The sequence below is a fragment of the Oncorhynchus gorbuscha genome, linkage group LG04, assembly GCF_021184085.1.
Source record: "Oncorhynchus gorbuscha isolate QuinsamMale2020 ecotype Even-year linkage group LG04, OgorEven_v1.0, whole genome shotgun sequence".
Taxonomy (NCBI): domain Eukaryota; kingdom Metazoa; phylum Chordata; class Actinopteri; order Salmoniformes; family Salmonidae; genus Oncorhynchus; species Oncorhynchus gorbuscha.
In genome coordinates this window covers 43,320,589-43,341,208 of record NC_060176.1, presented here as the reverse complement: position 1 = coordinate 43,341,208, position 20,620 = coordinate 43,320,589, and the positions used below count along the sequence as shown (strand labels likewise).

The window sequence follows — 20,620 nt, the reverse complement described above, 5'->3', positions numbered from 1 at the left end:
AAAAAGTAAAAGAGGGAAGAGGAGATGGAGGAGAGAATAAGCGAGGATAGGAAAGGAGAGACAGATGTGGGATCAGTTCTTACTTGGGGTGGTTACACTCCCTGTTAGCAGACTGCACCCCGGCCCCACAGGTCCTGGAACAGTGAGACCAGCTACTCCACTGTCCCCAGTTCCCATTCACTGTCTCCGGTAGCTTCCCTATGATAACACACTCCCCTGAGATACACCACTGACAGAGAGAACACATACACACATAAGAGAGGACATTCTAAACACCATCGCAAACTTGCCAGTGAAACGGTGCCCCACAACACACACACGTACAAACACACAGATACACAGTCTCAACCTACCTTCTCAGGGCCACAGCTAGTGCCATCTATGGGGGAGTCCAGTTTAGAACGGCAGGACCCATTCACTGAACACCACAGGATCTGGCACACATTCTAGAAGGAAGACAACCCCAGGCTAAGTAAGTTCCCATCCAGACTAGGAACTGGTGGTGGTGGTGGTGTGTGTGTGTGTGTGTGTGTGTGTGTGTGTGTGTGTAACTCACGTCGATTTCGTGGCAGTAGGTGGCATTGGGGCCGTACTGTAGTTGACACTGGTGCTGTGTGGTGTAGCGGACCCCCAGACGGGCCAGTGGGGTGGTCAGATCCTTCTTTGAGGGACGGTCGTCCAGACAGAAGCCCCAACCACGACTAGGGAATCAGAGAATCACCTCATCCACGTTAGCATCAAAAAACTACACAGCGGTGAGAGGGTGAGACAAAGAGAAGGAGAGAGAGAGAGGAAGCTAGAAAGATACAGAGACAGACAGACAGCAGACAGGGAGAGAGACAGACAGACAGGGAGAGAAAGAGACTCACTCTAGGAAGCGTGTGATGTAGTCTTTGGAGCAGGAGGACCAGGTAAGTGGAGAGGTGTCGTACATTAGCTGTCTGGACATGATGAAGGGGTGTCTGCCGTCCAGCTCACAGTCATTCCCCTGACCATCATGGTGGATCCCAAAGCTGAGGAAAACAAAGACGAGATGGTCCTTTTGAATTTGACCTATCGAAGCAATAGGCTTAGATAATAATTCTTAGACAGTCTTGACTTAGATCGAAGTAGAAATGGGTAATAAACACACACACAGCCACAAACCTGTGTCCCAGCTCGTGTGCAACGGTGAAGGCTACAGGTAGTCCTGAGTCTTCGTTGATGTTGCAGCTACGGTGAGGCTGGCACATCCCTGACAGATGGGACAGACCAAGGGTCTCACACGGCTCGTTGAGCCCTGCACAGATGTCCTTCCTGGTGGTCGAAATTCACACACACACACACACACAGGGACCTTAGCATCGTCATACACAATCCACAGTTGTACAGTGTAGTGTATGGGTGTTCATGTGCGTACGGCTGCAGTCTTGCCTGGTGACCAGCACTGCCACGTCGTGGTGAGCAGGGTGTGTGTCACTTAGTGGGTTGAGTTTCTTCTGCCAGGCACAGAAACTGGCCAGAGAGGTGTCTGCATGGTGGATGATCTTCAGCCCTTTCTAAAGTAGACAACATGAACAACACCATCATCATAGAGGCACAGATAAAAGGCAACACAACACATCAGCTGAAGACTTGGATGTTTGAGTTGTTTTTGATAGTGTGCATTTCCATTTGAGTCATTCAGCAGACACTGTTGTCCAAAGCTTCTTACAAGAACAATTAGGGTTAAGTGCCTTGCTTAAGGGCACATAAAATCATACTTTTTTTCTAGTCAGTTAATGGATTTGAACCAACAAACTTTCGGGTTACTGGCCCAAAGCTCTTAACCGCAAGGCTACCTGCCACCCTGGTGCACTCCTCTTATATGAATTATGTAAATCCTAGAAATGTAGGATTATATGTCAACAGACAACATATGCTGGGCTCTAATTTGCTAACTGGCTAGCAAACCTAGCTTGTTAAAAACCCGGTACCTTGCCCAGTACGGTTTAAGAAAGCACTGGAAGAAAGAAAAGGGGCTGGATAGCTAGCTCAAAAGATGGGATTCCAAAAGGCCTAATACATTTTTCTGGTGCTCCTATAGGCTACTGTTTGGTGCTCCTAACTTCTTTTTTTTTGCCAATGAAAAAATTGATGAAGAGCCTTCATCGTATGTCCGGTTTAACGTGAAGTGTTGATTTTACCTCCTCGCCCTGCAGGAGGATCAGGCGGACCAAGGTGATGTGGATGGCATTTCCTATACTGGCATCATGGAATATCCCTGCCACCTGACACACACACACACACACACACACACACACACACACACACACACACACACACACACACACACACACACACACACACACACACACACACACACACACACACACACACACACACACACACACACACACACACACACACACACACACACACACACACACACTGCTGTCATGACATGACTCTGTTGCTGTGTATATGTCTTGTGCGGACGGGGTGTCAGGTAAAGGGTTGACCCTCCCTACTCACCATGTTCATGATGGTGAAGATGTAAGACTCAACGTTGTCACTGCCGTGGTAGTCGATCAGTTTAGTGTCTGCCACCACCATGGTCTCTACCCACCTTCAAACAGGACAGAGAAACACAAAGAAAGAGAGGTCGAATTTCAGTTACAGTTGATTATCAAATCAAATCTAACGACAGGTAGACCGTACGGTAAAATACTTACTTACAAGCCATTAACCAACAATGCAGTTTTAAGAAAAATACCTAAAAATATAATAAATGAAAAGTAACAAATAATTAAAGAGTAGCAGTAAAATAACAATGGCAAGGCTATATACAGGGGGTACCGGTACAGAGTCAATGTGCGGAGGCACCGGTTAGTCGAGGTAATTGAGGTAATATATACACATGGGTAGGGTTATTAAAGTGACTATGCATAGATAATAACAGAGAGTAGATGCAGCATAAAAGGGGTAAGGGGGGGGCAATGCAAATAGTCTGGGTAGCTATTAGATTAGATGTTCAGTAGTCTTATGGCTTGGGGGTAGAATCTGTTAAGAAGCCTCTTGGACCTAGACTTGGTGCTCCGGTACTGCTTGCCGTGCGGTAGCAGAGAGAACAGTCTATGACTATGGTTGGAGTCTTTGACAATTTTAAGGGCCTTCCTCTGACACCACCTGGTATAGAGGTCCTGGATGGTTGGCCCCAGTGATGTACTTGGCCGTACACACTACCCTCTGTAGTGCCTTGCGGTCGGAGGCCGTGCAGTTGCCATACCAAGCAGTGATGCACCCTCGATGGTGCAGCTGTAGAACCTTTTTAGGGTCTGAGGACCCATGACAAATCTTTTCAGTCTCCTGAGGGAGAATAGGTTTTGTTGTGCCCTCTTCACGACTGTCTCGGTGTGCTTGGACCATGCTTGTTTTTTGGTGATGTGGACACCAAGGAACTCGAAGCTCTCAACCTGCTCCACTACAGCCCTGTCGATGAGAATGGAGGCGTGCTCGGTCCTCCTTTACCTGTCCACAATCATCTCCTTAGTCTTGATCACGTTGCATGAGAAGTTGTTGTCCTGGCACCACACGGTCAGGTCTCTGACCTCCTCCCTATGGGCTGTCTCGTCATTGTTGGTGATCAGAACTACCACTGTTGTGTCATCGGCAAACTTAATGATGGTGTTGGAGTCGTGCCTGGACATGCAGTCAGGAGTGAACAGGGAGTACAGGAGGGGACTGAGCACGCACCCCTGAGGGACCCCCGTGTTGAGGATCAGCATGGCAGATGTGTTGTTACCTACCCTTAACACCTGGGGGGGCGGCCTGTCAGGAAGTCCAGAATGTCGTAAAAACAAAACATTCCAAAAAATACCTAATTTTCAAAGAATTACAGGGGAAAAAAGATGCACCAGTCGCCTAGTTTGATTCCTACTGGCATAAAATGTGTCAATAGAAGCCAAACTCTTTTCTGCCACCCGACCCGCCTATACAATGGTAGGAGAAACAATGCTGTGCACCTATCTCTGCTGATGGAGCGTTGGGAGCGATGTTGAGCCGTCTCCTCCTCTCTCTCCCTCTCTTCTTCCTGCTGTTCCCTCTCCCAGTCCTCTCTTTCCCTCTCCACCACTAGGGAATCACCTGGTGCGTCTGCAGGATGGACAGCAGCACAGAGATATGAGGTAAAACAATCGACTGTATTAGACAAGAGGAAAATTAGGACCTTGAGCACTCCTCATGCTCGTACAAAACATTTACAAAAGCCAAACCTATCTAACAAAACAAACTATATTCAATTATATTATATTTCATTGGGGCGGAAGCGTAGCCTAGTGGTTAGAGCGTTGGACTAGTAACCGGAAGGTTGCGAGTTCAAACCCCCGAGCTGACAAGGTACAAATTTGTCGTTCTGCCCCTGAACAGGCAGTTAACCCACTGTTCCCAGGCCGTCATTGAAAATAAGAATATGTTCTTAACTGACTTGCCTGGTTAAATAAAGGTAAAAAAATTGTGTTCAAGTCTATTTAATTGAGTTATGTTCTAATATATTCAACTCACCTCTGACCCCACAGGGGTTGTGTGTGTCCCGGGCCTCAGAGCTGCGTCGGTATCTGTGTGGTGCCGTGGTTACGCTGGGATAGACCACATGGAGCCCTGGTCCCTCCCTTTCGACAGCCCCATCAGTGGACCCCTGGACTGGTTGAATGAAGTGGGGTCCTTCAGGCAAGGTAAAGAGTCCTTTCTGTGGTGGGGGAAACACAAACAAATTGTGTGTGTGTGTGTGTGTGTGTGTGTGTGTGTGTGTGTGTGTGTGTGTGGACAAGCTCAACACCTTCACCCACAGTGCCACCGACGCAGCCCGTTACCAAGGAATGTGGGCTCTTCTTCTCTGTTGCCGACGTGAGTAAGACATTTAAGCGTGTTAACCCTTGCAAGGTTGCCGGCCCAGACGGCATCCCTAGCCGCGTACTAAGAGTATGCGCAGATCAGCTGGCTGGAGTGTTTACGGACAAATTCAATCTCTCCCTATCCCAGTCTGCTGTCCCCAAATGCTTCAAGATGGTCACCATTGTTCCTGTAGTAAAGAAGGCAAAGGAAACTGAGCCAAATGACTATCGACCCGTAGCACTCACTTCTGTCATCATGAAGTGCCTTGAGAGACAAGTCAAGGATCGTATCACCTCTACTTCCTTACCTGTCACCCTAGACCCTCTTCAATTTGCATACCGTCCCAATATATCCACAGAAGATGAAATCGCCATCGCACTGCACACTACCCCATACCATCTGGGAAAGAGGAATACCTATGTAAGAATGCTGTTCATTGACTATAGCTCAGTCAGCATTCAACACCATAGTACCCTGCAAGCTCATCGTTAAGCTCAAGGCCTTGGGTCTGAACACCGCCCTGTGCAACTGGGTCCTGGACTTCCTGACGGGCCACCCCCAGGTGGTGAAGGAGGGAAACAACACCTACACTTTGCTGATCCTCAACACTGGGGCCCCACAGGAGTGCGTGCTCATCTCCCTCCTGTACTCCCTGTTCACCCATGACTGCGTGGCCATGCACTCCTCCAACTCAATCATCAAGTTTGCAGACGACACAACAGTAGGCTTGATTACCAACAATGACGAGACAGCCTATAGGGAGGAGGTGAGGGCTCTGGGAGTGTGCTGCCAGGAAAATAACCTCTCACTCAACGTTAACAAAACAAAGGAGCTGATCGTAGACTTCAGGAAACAGCAGAGGGAGCACCCCCCTATCCACATCGATGGGAACGCATTGGAGAAGGTAGAAAGCTTCAAGTTCCTCGGTGTACACATCACAGACATACTGAAATGGTCCACCCACATAGACAGTGTGGTGAAGAAGGCGCATCAGCACCTTTTTAACATCAGGAGGCTGAAGAAATGTGTCTTGGCACCTAAAACCCTCACAAACTTTTACAGATGCACAACTGAGAGCATCCTGTCAGGTTGTATCTCCGTCTGGAACGGAAACTGCACTGCCCGCAACTGCAGGGCGCTCCAGAGGGTGGTGCGGTCTGCCCAAAGCATCACCGTGGGCAAATGACCTGTCCTCCAGGACACCTACAGCACCCGATGTCACAGGAAGGCCAAAAAGTTCATCAAGGTCAACAACTACCAAAGCCACTGCCTATTCAACCTGCTATCATCCAGAAGGCAAGGTCAGTACAGTGCATCAAAGCTGGGACCGAGAGACTGAAAAATAGCTTCTATCTCAAGGCCATCAGCCTGTTAAATAGCCCTCACTATCCCCTTAGAGGTTGCTGCCTTATATACATAATCTTGAAATCACTGGCCACTTTAATAAATGGAACACTAGCCACTTTAATAATGTTTACATATTTTGCATTTAAAAATTTAAATAAAGGAGAGCCGCACACTCTAGGAGCTCAGATGCAAAAACATTTATGTCCAACGTTTTGACAGATAAGCTGTCTTCATCAGGGTATGACAAACACTAGAGGATGACTCATTTACAGTGGGGCAAAAAAGTATTTAGTCAGCCACCAATTGTGCAAGTTCTCCCACTTAAAAAGATGAGAGGCCTATAATTCTCATCATAGGTACACTTCAACTATGACAGACAAAATGAGAAGAAAGAAATCCAGAAAATCACATGTAGGATTTTTAATGAATTTATTCGCAAATTATGGTGGAAAATAAGTATTTGGTCACCTGCAAACAAGCAAGATTTCTTGCTCTCACAGACCTGTAACTTCTTCTTTAAGAGGTTCCTCTGTCCTCCACTCGTTACCTGTATTAATGGCACCTGTTTGAACTTGTTATCAGTATAAAAGACACCTGTCCACAACCTCAAGCAGTCACACTCCAAACTCCCCTATGGCCAAGACCAAAGAGCTGTCAAAGGACACCAGAAACAAAATTGTAGACCTGCACCAGGCTGGGAAGACTGAATCTGCAATAGGTAAGCAGTTTGGTTTGAAGAAATCAACTGTGGGAGCAATTATTAGGAAATGGAAGACATACAAGACCACTGATAATCTCCCTCGATCTGGGGCTCCACGCAAGATCTCACCCCATGGGGTCAAAATGATCACAAGAACGGTGAGCAAAAATCCAAGAACCACACGGGGGGACCTAGTGAATGACCTGCAGAGAGCTGGGACCAAAGTAACAAAGCCTACCATCAGTAACACACTACGCCGCCAGGGACTCAAATCCTGCAGTGCCAGACGTGTCCCCCTGCTTAAGCCAGTACAGGTCCAGGCCCGTCTGAAGTTTGCTAGAGAGCATTTGGATGATCCAGAAGAAGATTGGGAGAATGTCATATGGTCAAATGAAACCAAAATATAACTTTTTGGTAAAAACTCAACTCGTCGTGTTTGGAGGACAAAGAATGCTGAGTTGCATCCAAAGAACACCATACCTACTGTGAAGCATGGGGGTGGAAACATCATGCTTTGGGGCTGCTTTTCTGCAAAGGGACCAGGACGACTAAAGGAAAGAATGAATGAAGCCATGTATCGTGAGATTTTGAGTGAAAACCTCCTTCCATCAGCAAGGGCATTGGAGATGAAACGTGGTTGGGTCTTTCAGCATGACAATGATCCCAAACACACCGCCCGGGCAGCGAAGGGGTGGCTTCGTAAGAAGCATTTCAAGGTCCTGGAGTGGCCTAGCCAGTCTCCAGATCTCAACTCCGTAGAAAATCTTTGCTCACTGCTCTAGAGGAGTTCTGCATGGAGAAATGGGCCAAAATACCAGCAACAGTGTGTGAAAAACTTGTGAAGACTTCCAGAAAACGTTTGACCTCTGTCATTGCCAACAAAGGGTATATAACAAAGTATTGAGATAAACTTTTGTTATTGACCAAATACTTATTTTCCACCATAATAATAATAATAATGATAATTTGCAAATAAATTCATTAAAAAAATCCTACAATGTGATTTTCTGGATTGTTTTTCTTCTCATTTTGTCTGTCATAGTTGAAGTGTATCTATGATGAAAATTACAGGCCTCTCTCATCTTTTTAAGTGAGAGAACTTGCACAATTGGTGGCTGACTAAATACTTTTTTGCCCCACTGTATATAGTGTCAAAAGACACACACAGGTGTCTGTGATCATGACCGGGTGTGGCCTGATATCATTGGTTAATTCTCATGTATTAAAATAGCATACACAAACTCCGCTAGCCAGCACCTCGCCTATATAGGTGTGCATTTCTTTCACCTCTACATATTTTGCATTACCCATCTCATATGTATATACTGTATTCTATACTATCTACTGTATCATAGTCTATGCCGCTCTGTCATTTTATTTCCTTATATTTATATGTTCTTAATTACATTCCTTTACTTAGATTTGTGTGTATTGGGTATATGTTGTGAAATTGTTAGATATTACTGCACTGTCGGAGCTAGAAACACAAGCATTTCGCTACACCCGCAATAATATCTGCTAAACACGTGTATGTGACCAATAACATTTGATTTGACGTGCGTGTGTGTGTAGAGACAGAGTACCGATCCAACACATTGTAACTTGCTATGACTAAAAAGGAAAAATGTGAGGTACAACATTCCGACAACTCTGATATATAATCTCTGAGCCATGAAAGTCAGTAAAGAAGCTCGTGCTGCAGTTCTGCATCTTTATCTGTATTCTTCACGGTCCCTCATTAAACACCTACAGCTAAGGTCAGGGCAGAGTTATTCACTTGAGGGAGGCATCCACCGCTGCCCTGGGGCACATTCCCTCATGCAGAGAGTGCAAAGTGTGTGTGTGTCAAATGTATATACTAACAAGCCCAAACTGAACATGGGTGTGCCCTTCTCTGCATCTCCAATTCAACATGCAAAAAAATAAAAAGAGGGAGCGAGAGAGAGGGGGGCATCCACTTATGACCAATGGAGGGCAAGCGTTGCCATCCACTCAAGTCCACTCATCCAAGTGCTGTGCTGTTCTGCTCTTACGCCTCCTGCAGTCTACTGCACGTCTCTATCTAGAAAATCTGCTACTCTCTCCAGCCAAGTTTATGTCTCAGGAGGCAAGGTTTGAGTTTTCTAGTTCCTGTGCGCTGAGGGTTCAGCGAGTGCAAAATATTTTAGGCATCCCTCAGCAACCACTATGTCAGAGCACCTGACTCTGTGCTTATGGCGGATCCCCCAGTCAGGGACACAACAAACACAATCACAGGTATCACAGGTGAACCATGGTCAGAGAATCCTATAAAGCAATAGCAATCCATTCACCCATTCACAATGATTGCTTCAAATGTATTTCTGATTCTAGCGGTTCAGGTTTCCATTTTGGTTGCCAATTCTGTGAACTGCTATTTGTCAAAGTTAACCAGAGAGGATGCAGCCTGGTCACCTGTGATACAAGTCAGTATTAGACGTCCATCCATGTCCGAGGACGTCGGGAGATGATGTGGAAACCGGCCACTAGGGGCAAGCGCTGTTACCTTCAAATAGGTTTCCGTTTAGCTAGGGTGTTGTGGACAGGGATTTAAAAAACAAAAAAAAGATTTTTTTAAAACACGTTCTCATTTACAACAACGACCTGGGGAATAGTTACAGGATGAAGGAGACAATTGTAAACTGGGGATTATTAGGTGACCATGATGGTTTGAGGGCCAGATTGGGAATTTAGTCAGGACACCAGGGTTCACACCCCTACTCTTACGATAAGTGCCATGGGATCTTTAATGACCTCAGAGAATCCCATCCAAAAGACGGCACCCTACACAGGGCAGTACGCCCAATCACTGCCCTGGGGCATTGGGATATTTGTTAGACCAGAGGAAAGAGTGCCTCCTACTGGCCCTCCAACACCACTTCCAGCAGCATCTGGTCTCCCATCCAGGGACTGACCAGGACCTGACCAGGACCAATCCTGCTTAGCTTCAGAAGCAAGCCAGCAGTGGTATGCAGGGTGGTATGCTGCTGACATACCATCAGATGGAATGGCGGATGGGAGTAAGCATCTGTCTCTGGTGCTAAAGGTTGCATGTTTGTTTTAAGCCTATCCCAGACCTTAACCCTTACCTTAACCATTCAGAGTTAATGCCTAACCTTAAGATTTCAGAGTTAGGCCTCCCGAGTGGTGCAATGGTCTAAGTGCTAGCTGTGTCACTAGAGATTCTGGATTCGAGTCCAGGCTCTGTCGCAGCTGGCCGTGACCGGGAGACCCATGGGGCGGCGCACAATTGGCCCAGTGTAGTCTGGGTTAGGGGAGGGTTTGGCCGGCAGGCATGTCCTTGCCCCATCGTGACTCCTGTGGTGGGCCGGGCGCAGTACACGGTTGCCAGGTGTACAGTGTTTCCTCTGACACATTGGTGCTTCTGGGTTAAGTGGGCATTGTGTTAAGAAGCAATGCAGTTGGGTTGGGTTTTTCAGAGGACGCACGGCTCTCGACCTTCACCTCTCCCGAGTCCGTACGGGAGTTGCACAGATGAGACAAGACTGTAACTACCAATTGGGGGTATAAATAAAATATTTCAGAGTTAATGCCTAAACTTAACTTTGAAATTTGACCCTTTGAATTTTTACATTTGTGAAACATGGATGATTGTCTAATTCTGACGTGAGTCTGTGAGAGCTTTTTGAGGCACGAACATGGCTCTCACAGACTTGTTTGATGTCATCGGGCACCATAACACTTTTTGATTGGAATCACAATGGCCAAACCATAGATACCTTTATCTTTATTAATTTCTCTGAGGCAAACTCTCCATGTATATTTGGCTCTGACTGTGTTCTCTCTGATTAGTGGTTAGATCAGCATTTCCCAAACTTGGTCCTGGGGATCCCAAAGAGGCGCACATAGGTTTTTGCCCTAGCATCACACAGCCGATTTAAAAAATGAACTAGTCAACTAACCCCACTTCTTGGAGTCCCCAGGACCGAGTTTGGGAAACGCCGCAATGGTTAGATCATGGGAGTGATTCAGTTCTACCAAGAGCTCTGCAACACTGAGCCAAAGAGAGTGGAAGCAAGCCAGGGCTCTCACAGCTCAGTGGACTCATTGAGAAAGCATGCAGTGACTCAGTCGGTCATAGTTATATGGTCAGTTACAAAGCCCAGATGAATGCTGGTGTTTTGACTGTTTCTCTGTGTTGTATCTATTTCTATAGATACCAAAATAAACACGTTATAGACTAATACATGCTTGTTTTGTTTTTTACCTCCAGCACTCCATATCAATCTGGGTTATGGTTGGAGGCGGTTTCCTCTAGATGTTTCCCTCAATCAGTTATTATTTCAGTCCCAAAAGAAAAAACTAGATGGAGGGTTGCAGATCAGCTGGTAAGGAATCAAGAGAGGCTCATCCAAACATTCACCCTGACTCAGAAGTGATCTGCATAGGGATCAATGCATGGTACTACCTGTAATCCTTAAACTACCATCCACAAGCTGTCAAGGCATCTATTACTCTACTAACATTCAACAACACAGAACATGAAAGGAAGAAATAATGGCGATGTTCCTCATTCAATGTGCCTTCAATGTACTTTAAGAGAATTTCAGGAAACAAACATGGATATTGAGAACAAACAAACAAAGAGATCAACTCGGAAAGTCCTAAACTCATTAGGACAGACTGGGAGTCCTAAATTGCTCATCGTAAATTCTGCCAACTGACCCAGCCTGCCTTCTCTAAGCCTCACCATTTCCTCCTCCTCTTCCTCTTCCCCCTAATCCTCCTCCTGTGAGGTGAGGTGCCAGAGCCAGGGAAGCTGTAATACAGTAGCCATGTGGAACTGTTTTAGCTCTGCTTCCTGCTTCTGCTGGGCTTTGGAGTGCAGGCCAAGAGGGACGGGTGGCCAGGGGTAAGCTGCCTCCTGCCTGGCTGGCTGCTTGACTGCTGTAACAGAGTGTGTCTGTGGCCTTCCACTCCTTACTGGGACACATGGGGAGGGGGAGGTGGGGACTGGGGAGGGATGGTGTGGACGATGATTAAACACACAACTTTTCTTTCCAGCTCACCATACCCAGCTAGCACATTATGAGAACTATATGTTTCTTAGAGCTTGGCAAGAGTGTGGTTGTCCTATGGTTATTTTGCATACAACCTTCCCACAACTTTCTGGGAATGGTGCAGGATAGTTGCTTGACAAAAAAACTTTTGGTATTTCCTATTGTCCTTACTTTAACAGAACGTTTCCTAAAAGTTCAAACATTTCATTTTGGTAATGTTCTAGGAACGTTCTCCAACTAGTTTGACATTTGGGAATGTTGTCTGGTTTCACCTGTCTTTGTGCTTGTCTCCACCCCTCTCCAGGTGTCGCCCATCTTCTCCATGATCCCCTGTGCATTTTCACCTGTGTTCTCTGTTTGTCTGTTGCCAGTTCTTCTTGAGTCAATCCTACCAGCGTGTTTTTCTTACTCCTGTTTCCTTGAGCCCGTTTTCTAGTTTTTGATCATTCTGACTGCCCTGAGCCTGTCTGTCGTTCTGTACCTTTTGCCACTGCCCTGGATTACTGACCTCTGCCTGCACCCGACATCCGCCTGCCGCTCTGTACCTTTCGGACTCTGACCTGGACTACCGACCCCTGCCTGCCCTTGACCTGCCCCCTGTTTATATAATAAATGTCCTTTATTTGAACTGTTTGCATCTGGGTCTTTTCCTTAGCTGTGATAGTTCTGAGAACTTTAAGAAACTTTATTCTGTGGGAATTTCAGTACTTCCAGGTTTCCGCACAGTTCTATAAGTCATGTTCTAAAAATGTTCCTAGAACGTTAAGAAACAATGTTCTTCTGTGGGAATTTTAGTACTTCCACGGAACATTCCACACAAGTTCACATGTGGTTCTGTTGAATGTAATTTTTACTACATTTTGGGAAAGTTCGCAAGCGATATTCTCAGTACGTTCAGGGAATGTATGGTTCTCTTTCATGTCCGTTCTTGCCAATATTATGGTAATGTTCCAAAAAATGTAAATGTCCACAGTAGCCCTTTATACTCAGAGGGTATAAATAGCATATTTTGACACTGATAAGTACCTACATTTGAATGCTGTAACAGAGTGTGTACTTGAGAAGACTCATGAGTCCATAAACTTACTGGTACTTCGGGTACTCTGGTTGGGAACCACTGCTATACATGACATCAGAGCTTAGTGTCTCCACGCTCTATATGGGTTTTGACTGACAGCCGTTCTGAACTTGAGCACGGCGCGTGACAAGAAGTTGCCCTCATCCCTCCGCTAATTGGGCTTTTGCAAATGTTTTGTTGTCCGAGTGAGGGAAATGCTGTAAATTACAAGGATTATAAGAAATACCACTTTGATGTCATAAAAGCAAGCCAAACACCCATGAGTCCAAATGTGCACATCACATTTCCATATCATAAAACTCAAGTAATATAGAGTGGTAATGATTATGATAACTATGTTTGATGTACAGTTACAAGATGACATGGCATTATACCCTGGGTTATCCTGAACAGAATGAGCCTGTTTGTTGTATTGTATAGAAAATACGGCGCAGACCACACATTTGAATGAACTCATGAGTCCATTTTATGCTCACCAAAATGACCTGCTTCTCTGAATTGCCTTGTGAAAGCCTAACACTATAAGATCATATTTTGTAAAAACAACAACAGATGCTATATGAACTGATTCCACCATTGAAACCAAAAACAAAGAAAATAAATTGAAAATAAAACTATATGTTGAGATTCAGGTTGGTGATTTTGAGGTAAAAATTCAAAACTTCAGAGGACTTTTAACCTTGAATATATTGCAAGTTTACCCTTGCAGTGCCACCATCAGATCATTCATGTATATTTAGGTTTAAAGTCATAGGCTAACCCTAACCTTAACCACACTGCTAACCTTATGCCTAACCCTAAATTAAGCACATTTTTGCTTTAATTAAATTTTACAATAGCCAATTTTGATTTTGTGACTGTGGTAACTAGTGACAACCGTGAGAAAGTGAGGATGATTTTGATAGTTGGCACAGGTCTGAATGACTCGACTGCCCCTGCATGGAGAAAAAGAGAACTTTTCAATGAACATATCTAAATCAAAAGGCTCATTTGAATTTCCTGATGTGCAGGATATTTTTCTGTGACAAAAGAGTGTTCAAATTAAGATCTGACATCTGTAGCTCCATCCTGGTGGAGCAGTAGAATAATTCCATGGATAGACAACACAAGATCATACGTTCAAATCTCACTGACGCTGTGCCACAATAAATAAATAAATGTTTTTGCATGATTCATATCTAAGAAAATTAATTTCAATGTGTACTATCTGTGCTTAGAGTTCAAAAAGGTTTCCCAAAATAATCTAGCAGTGTAATTAAGTCTCATTGAAAGATTTAGTTAAAGTATTAAGGAAGTTATTCAAAAACCTCCAAATGACCTATAATTTGCAGGGAACGTTAATAAAAAACCCCCAGCAACCTAAAAATAAACTTTCCCAGAACAGGTGTAATTTTCTTTTCTGTTCTTAGAACATTAAAAAAAACGTTACATTTTACCGGTCAGGAAACGTATGGATTCATTCCAACCACCAATGTCAAACCAAAAACATACGTTCCCATAATTTCCAAGGAACCAAATGTGCTAGCTGGGGAATGAATATGTGGCTTTAGACAGCATGAGGAGATAGGCATTTCACAAAAGATAATGTGCCGAAATAATTGCAATGAACATGCAAATACTTGTTCCTTGTAGTGCCTTGGGGCGACAAACACCTCCATTGAAAAAGCATTAGGTTTGGTTTGACTACTGAGCTGGAACACAATTTTCTTTTCATCGGCTATGTCTTGTGAATTTCTCTATATGACATTGCCTGCCTTTACACAGACAGTCCAATTCTGGTCTTCTGCCCAACTATTGGTCTTTTGACTAATCAGATAAAAAATAAACGTACCCTGGCAACCAACTCCTTAATTGAAAAGTATTCTGATCTTTTTGCCCATTTATTGGAAAAGTTCAGAATACTTTTTCAATTAAGGAGTTGGTTGCCAGGGTACGTTTATTTTTTAGGTTGCAGGTAGGTTCTGAGAACATTTAACTGGTTCCTTCATAGCTTTCCTGAGAAGTTTTATTAACTCTCTCAAAACGGAAATTATAGTTCAAAAATAAATAAATTCTAACTTCAATATGACTTAATAACATTGCCAGTTTACAACTTTTTTCAACTCTAAGCACAGATAGGACACATGGAAATTAAGTTCCTTAGATATGAATCATGTTATACTAAAACCCCTTCAACTGCTAGTTCAAGTTGGTTGTGCCCATTTGACCAGCCTGGCCTCAGAGCCATACAGAGCCTTGCGAAAGTATTCGGCCCCCTTGAACTTTGCGACCTTTTGCCACATTTCAGGCTTCAAACATAAAGATATAAAACTGTATTTTTTTGTGAAGAATCAACAACAAGTGGGACACAATCATGAAGTGGAACGACATTTATTGGATATTCAAACTTTTTTAACAAATCACAAACTGAAAAATTGGGAGTGCAAAATTATTCAGCCCCTTTACTTCCAGTGCAGCAAACTGTCATGCAGGTGAAAGAGGACCCAAAAGCGACTTAACAGAAACAGAGTTTATTTAAGTCCAAACAGGGAATAACAGAAATCCTCTAGTCTGTAGAGGGGAATAACTGGAGAAGCGGCCACAGACTGCAGGTCGCTTCGGGTAGGCGCAGGCCGTAGTTGACAGAGACACCTGCTCATACGCAGCATCTGATGAAGGCAAAAAACACGACAGGACAGGGCGATACACAATCACAGCAAAAACACGACAGGACAGGGCGAAACGCAATCACAGCATGGTGAATACTAAACAAGGAACCGACGGGACAGGAACGGAACACAAAGGAATAAATAGGGACTCTAATCAGGGGAAAGGATCGGGAACAGGTGTGGGAAGACTAAATGATGATTAGGGGAATAGGAACAGCTGGGAGCAGGAACGGAACGATAGAGAGAAGAGAGAGCGAGAGAGTGAGAGAGGGAGGGGGAGAGAGAGGGATAGAAAGAGGGAAAGAACCTAATAAGACCAGCAGAGGGAAACGAATAGAATGGGGAGCACAGGGACAAGACATGATAATAAATGACAAACATGACAGTACCCCCCACTCACCGAGCGCCTCCTGGCGCACTCGAGGAGGAATCCTGGCGGCAACGGAGGAAATCATCGATGAGTGAACGGTCCAGCACGTCCCGAGACGGAACCCAACTCCTCTCCTCAGGACCGTAACCCTCCCAATCCACTAAGTATTGGTGACCCCGTCCCGAGAACGCATGTCCATGATCTTATGTACCTTGTAAATAGGTGCGCTCTCGACAAGGACGGGAGGGGGGGGGAGGGAAGACGAACGGGGGTGCGAAGAAAGGGCTTAACACAGGAGACATGGAAGACAGGATGGACGCGACGAAGATGTCGCGGAAGAAGCAGTCGCACAGCGACAGGATTGACGACCTGGGAGACACGGAACGGACCAATGAACCGCGGAGTCAACTTACGAGAAGCTGTCGTAAGAGGAAGGTTGCGAGTGGAAAGCCACACTCTCTGGCCGCAACAATACCTTGGACTCTTAATCCTGCGTTTATTGGCGGCTCTCACAGTCCTCCCCGCAGACAAAGGCAGACCGGTAATGAAGTCTAAGGCGATGTGAGACCATGGTCGAGAAGGAATGGGGAGCGGTCTGAGACGACCGGCAGGAGGAGAGTTACCCGACTTAGTCTGCGCGCAGTCCGAACAAGCAGCCACGAAACGGCGCGTGTCACGCTCCTGAGTCGGCCACCAAAAGCGCTGGCGAATAGACGCAAGAGTGCCTCGAACACCGGGATGACCAGCTAACTTGGCAGAGTGAGCCCACTGAAGAACAGCCAGACGAGTGGAAACAGGAACGAAAAGGAGGTTACTAGGACAAGCGCGCGGCGACGCAGTGTGCGTGAGTGCTTGCTTAACCTGTCTTTCAATTCCCCAGACTGTTAACCCGACAACACGCCCATAAGGAAGAATCCCCTCGGGATCAGTAGAAGCCACAGAAGAACTAAACAGACGGGATAAGGCATCAGGCTTGGTGTTCTTGCTAACGGTAAGAAATCACAAACTCGAAACGAGCGAAAAACAACGCCCAACGAGCTTGACGGGCATTAAGTCGTTTGGCAGAACGGATGTACTCAAGGTTCTTATGGTCTGTCCAAACGACAAAAGGAACGGTCGCCCCCTCCAACCACTGTCGCCATTCGCCTAGGGCTAAGCGGATGGCGAGCAGTTCACGGTTACCCACATCATAGTTGCGCTCAGATGGCGACAGGCGATGAGAAAAATAAGCGCAAGGATGAACCTTATCGTCAGACTGGAAGCGCTGGGATAGAATGGCTCCCACGCCTACCTCTGAAGCGTCAACCTCGACAATGAATTGTCTAGTGACGTCAGGAGTAACGAGGATAGGAGCGGACGTAAAACGTTCTTTTAGAAGATCAAAAGCTCCCTGGGCGGAACCGGACCACTTAAAACACGTCTTGACAGAAGTAAGAGCTGTGAGAGGGGCAGCAACTTGACCGAAATTACGAATGAAACGCCGATAGAAATTGAAACCTAAAAAGCGCTGCAACTCGACACGTGACCTTGGAACGGGCCAATCACTGACAGCTTGGACCTTAGCGGAATCCATCTGAATGCCTTCAGCGGAAATAACGGAACCGAGAAAAGTAACGGAGGAGACATGAAAAGAGCACTTCTCAGCCTTTACGTAGAGACAATTCTCTAAAAGGCGCTGTAGAACACGTCGAACGTGCTGAACATGAATCTCGAGTGACGGAGAAAAAATCAGGATATCGTCAAGATAGACAAAAACAAAGATGTTCAGCATGTCTCTCAGAACATCATTAACTAATGCCTGAAAAACAGCTGGCGCATTGGCGAGACCGAAAGGCAGATCCCGGTACTCAAAATGCCCTAAAGGAGTGTTAAACGCCGTTTTCCACTCGTCCCCCTCTCTGATGCGCACGAGATGGTAAGCGTTACGAAGGTCCAACTTAGTAAAGCACCTGGCTCCCTGCAGAATCTCGAAGGCTGATGACATAAGGGGAAGCGGATAACGATTCTTAACCGTTATGTCATTCAGCCCTCGATAATCCACGCAGGGGCGCAGAAGTCCTTCTTCTTAACAAAAAGAACCCCGCCCCGGCCGGAGAGGAAGAAGGCACTATGGTACCGGCGTCAAGAGACACAGACAAATAATCCTCGAGAGCCTTACGTTCGGGAGCCGACAGAGAGTATAGTCTACCTCGAGGAGGAGTGGTCCCCGGAAGGAGATCAATACTACAATCATACGACCGGTGAGGAGGAAGGGAGTTGGCTCGGGACCGACTGAAGACCGTGCGCAGATCATGATATTCCTCCGGCACTCCTGTCAAATCGCCAGGTTCCTCCTGAGAAGTAGGGACAGAAGAAACGGGAGGGATGGCAGACATTAAACACTTCACATGACAAGAAACGTTCCAGGATAGGATAGAATTACTAGACCAATTAATAGAAGGATTATGACATACTAGCCAGGGATGACCCAAAACAACAGGTGTAAACGGTGAACGGAAAATCAAAAGAAATAGTCTCACTGTGGTTACCAGATACTGTGAGAGTTAAAGGTAGTGTCTCAAATTTGATACTGGGAAGATGACTACCATCTAAGGCAAACATGGGCGTAGGCTTGTCTAACGGTCTGAAAGGAATGTTATGTTTCCGAACCCATGCTTCGTCCATGAAACAACCCTCAGCCCCAGAGTCAATCAAGGCACTGCATGTAGCACCCGAACCGGTCCAGCGTAGATGGAGACATAGTAGTACAAGATCTAGATGAAGGGACCTGAGTAGTAGCGCTCACCAGTAGCCCTCCGCTTACTGATGGGCTCTGGCCTCTTACTGGACATGAATTAACAAAATGTCCAGCAACTCCGCAATAGAGGCACAGGCGGTTGGTGATCCTCCGTTCCCTCTCCTTAGTCGAGATGCGAATCCCTCCCAGCTGCATGGGCTCAGTCTCAAAGCCAGAGGAGGGAGATGGTTGCGATGCGGAAGGAAACACCGTTGATGCGAGCTCTCTTTGACGAAGATCTACCCGTGTTCTATGCGGATGAGAGCAATCAAGAGTCCACATCTGAAGGAACCTCCCGGGAGAGAATCTCATCCTTAACCACTGCGTGAGTCCCTCCAGAAAACGAGCGAGCAGCGCCGGCTCGTTCCACTCACTAGAGGCAGCAAGAGTGCGAAACTCAATAGAATAATCCGTTATGGACCGTTCACCTTGGCATAAGGAAGCCAGGGCCCTAGAAGCCTCCCTACCAAAAACTGAACGGTCAAAAACCGAATCATCTCCTCTTTAAAGTTCTGGAACTTGTTAGAGCAATCAGCCCTTGCCTCCCAGATAGCTGTGCCCCATTCTCGAGCCCGGCCAGTAAGGAGTGAAATGACGTAAGCAACCCGAGCTCTCTCTCTAGAGTATGTGTTGGGTTGGAGAGAGAACACAATCTCACACTGCGTGAGAAAGGAGCGGCACTCAGTGGACTGCCCGGAGTAGCAAGGTGGGTTATTAACCCTAGGTTCTGGAGGCTCGGCAGGCCAGGAAGTAACAGGTGGCACGAGACGTAGACTCTGGAACTGTCCAGAGAGGTCGGAAACCTGAGCGGCCAGGTTCTCCACGGCATGGCGAGCAGCAGACAATTCCTGCTCGTGTCTGCCGAGCATGGCTCCTTGGATCTTGACGGCAGTGTAACGAGCGTCTGAAGTCGCTGGGTCCATTCCTTGGTCGGTTCCTTCTGTCATGCAGGTGAAAGAGGACCCAAAAGCGACTTAACAGAAACAGAGTTTATTTAAGTCCAAACAGGGAATAACAGAAATCCTCTAGTCTGTAGAGGGGAATAACTGGAGAAGCGGCCACAGACTGCAGGTCGCCGGGTAGGCGCAGGCCGTAGTTGACAGAGACACCTGCTCATACGCAGCATCTGATGAAGGCAAAAAACACGACAGGACAGGGCGATACACAATCACAGCAAAAACACGACAGGACAGGGCGAAACGCAATCACAGCATGGTGAATACTAAACAAGGAACCGACGGGACAGGAACGGAACACAAAGGAATAAATAGGGACTCTAATCAGGGGAAAGGATCGGGAACAGGTGTGGGAAGACTAAATGATGATTAGGGGAATAGGAACAGCTGGGAGCAGGAACGGAACGATAGAGAGAAGAGAGAGCGAGAGAGTGAGAGAGGGAGGGGGAGAGAGAGGGATAGAAAGAGGGAAAGAACCTAATAAGACCAGCAGAGGGAAACGAATAGAATGGGGAGCACAGGGACAAGACATGATAATAAATGACAAACATGACACAAACTCTCTCCAGAGGTTCAGTGAGGATCTCTGAATGATCCAAATAACTAATGATGATAAATACAATCCACCTGTGTGTAATCAAGTCTCTGTATAAATGCACCGGCACTGTGATAGTCTCAGAGGTCCGTTAAAAGCGCAGAGAGCATCATGAAGAACAAGGAACACACCAGGCAGGTCCGAGATACTGTTGTGAAGAAGTTTAAAGCCGGATTTGGATACAAAAGATTTCCCAAGCTTTAAACATCCCAAGGAGCACTGTGCAAGCGATAATGAAATGGAAGGAGTATCAGACCACT

The 20,620-nt window shown here is 46.1% G+C and overlaps 1 protein-coding gene across 1 annotated transcript in view; it reads right to left on the bottom strand.

Annotated features, from left to right (window-relative positions):
- LOC124034110 (A disintegrin and metalloproteinase with thrombospondin motifs 12-like) overlaps positions 1-20,620 on the bottom strand; it is a 45,556-nt gene that overhangs the window by 10,495 nt on the left and 14,441 nt on the right. The window contains exons 3-12 of the mRNA XM_046346857.1: positions 4,522-4,705; positions 3,984-4,113; positions 2,494-2,587; positions 2,166-2,249; positions 1,414-1,538; positions 1,147-1,296; positions 870-1,013; positions 557-701; positions 354-446; positions 84-229 (exon numbers count right to left, since the gene is read on the bottom strand). Coding sequence (XP_046202813.1) covers positions 84-229; positions 354-446; positions 557-701; positions 870-1,013; positions 1,147-1,296; positions 1,414-1,538; positions 2,166-2,249; positions 2,494-2,587; positions 3,984-4,113; positions 4,522-4,705 — 1,295 coding nt within the window. The remainder of the gene's footprint in view (positions 1-83; positions 230-353; positions 447-556; positions 702-869; positions 1,014-1,146; positions 1,297-1,413; positions 1,539-2,165; positions 2,250-2,493; positions 2,588-3,983; positions 4,114-4,521; positions 4,706-20,620) is intronic.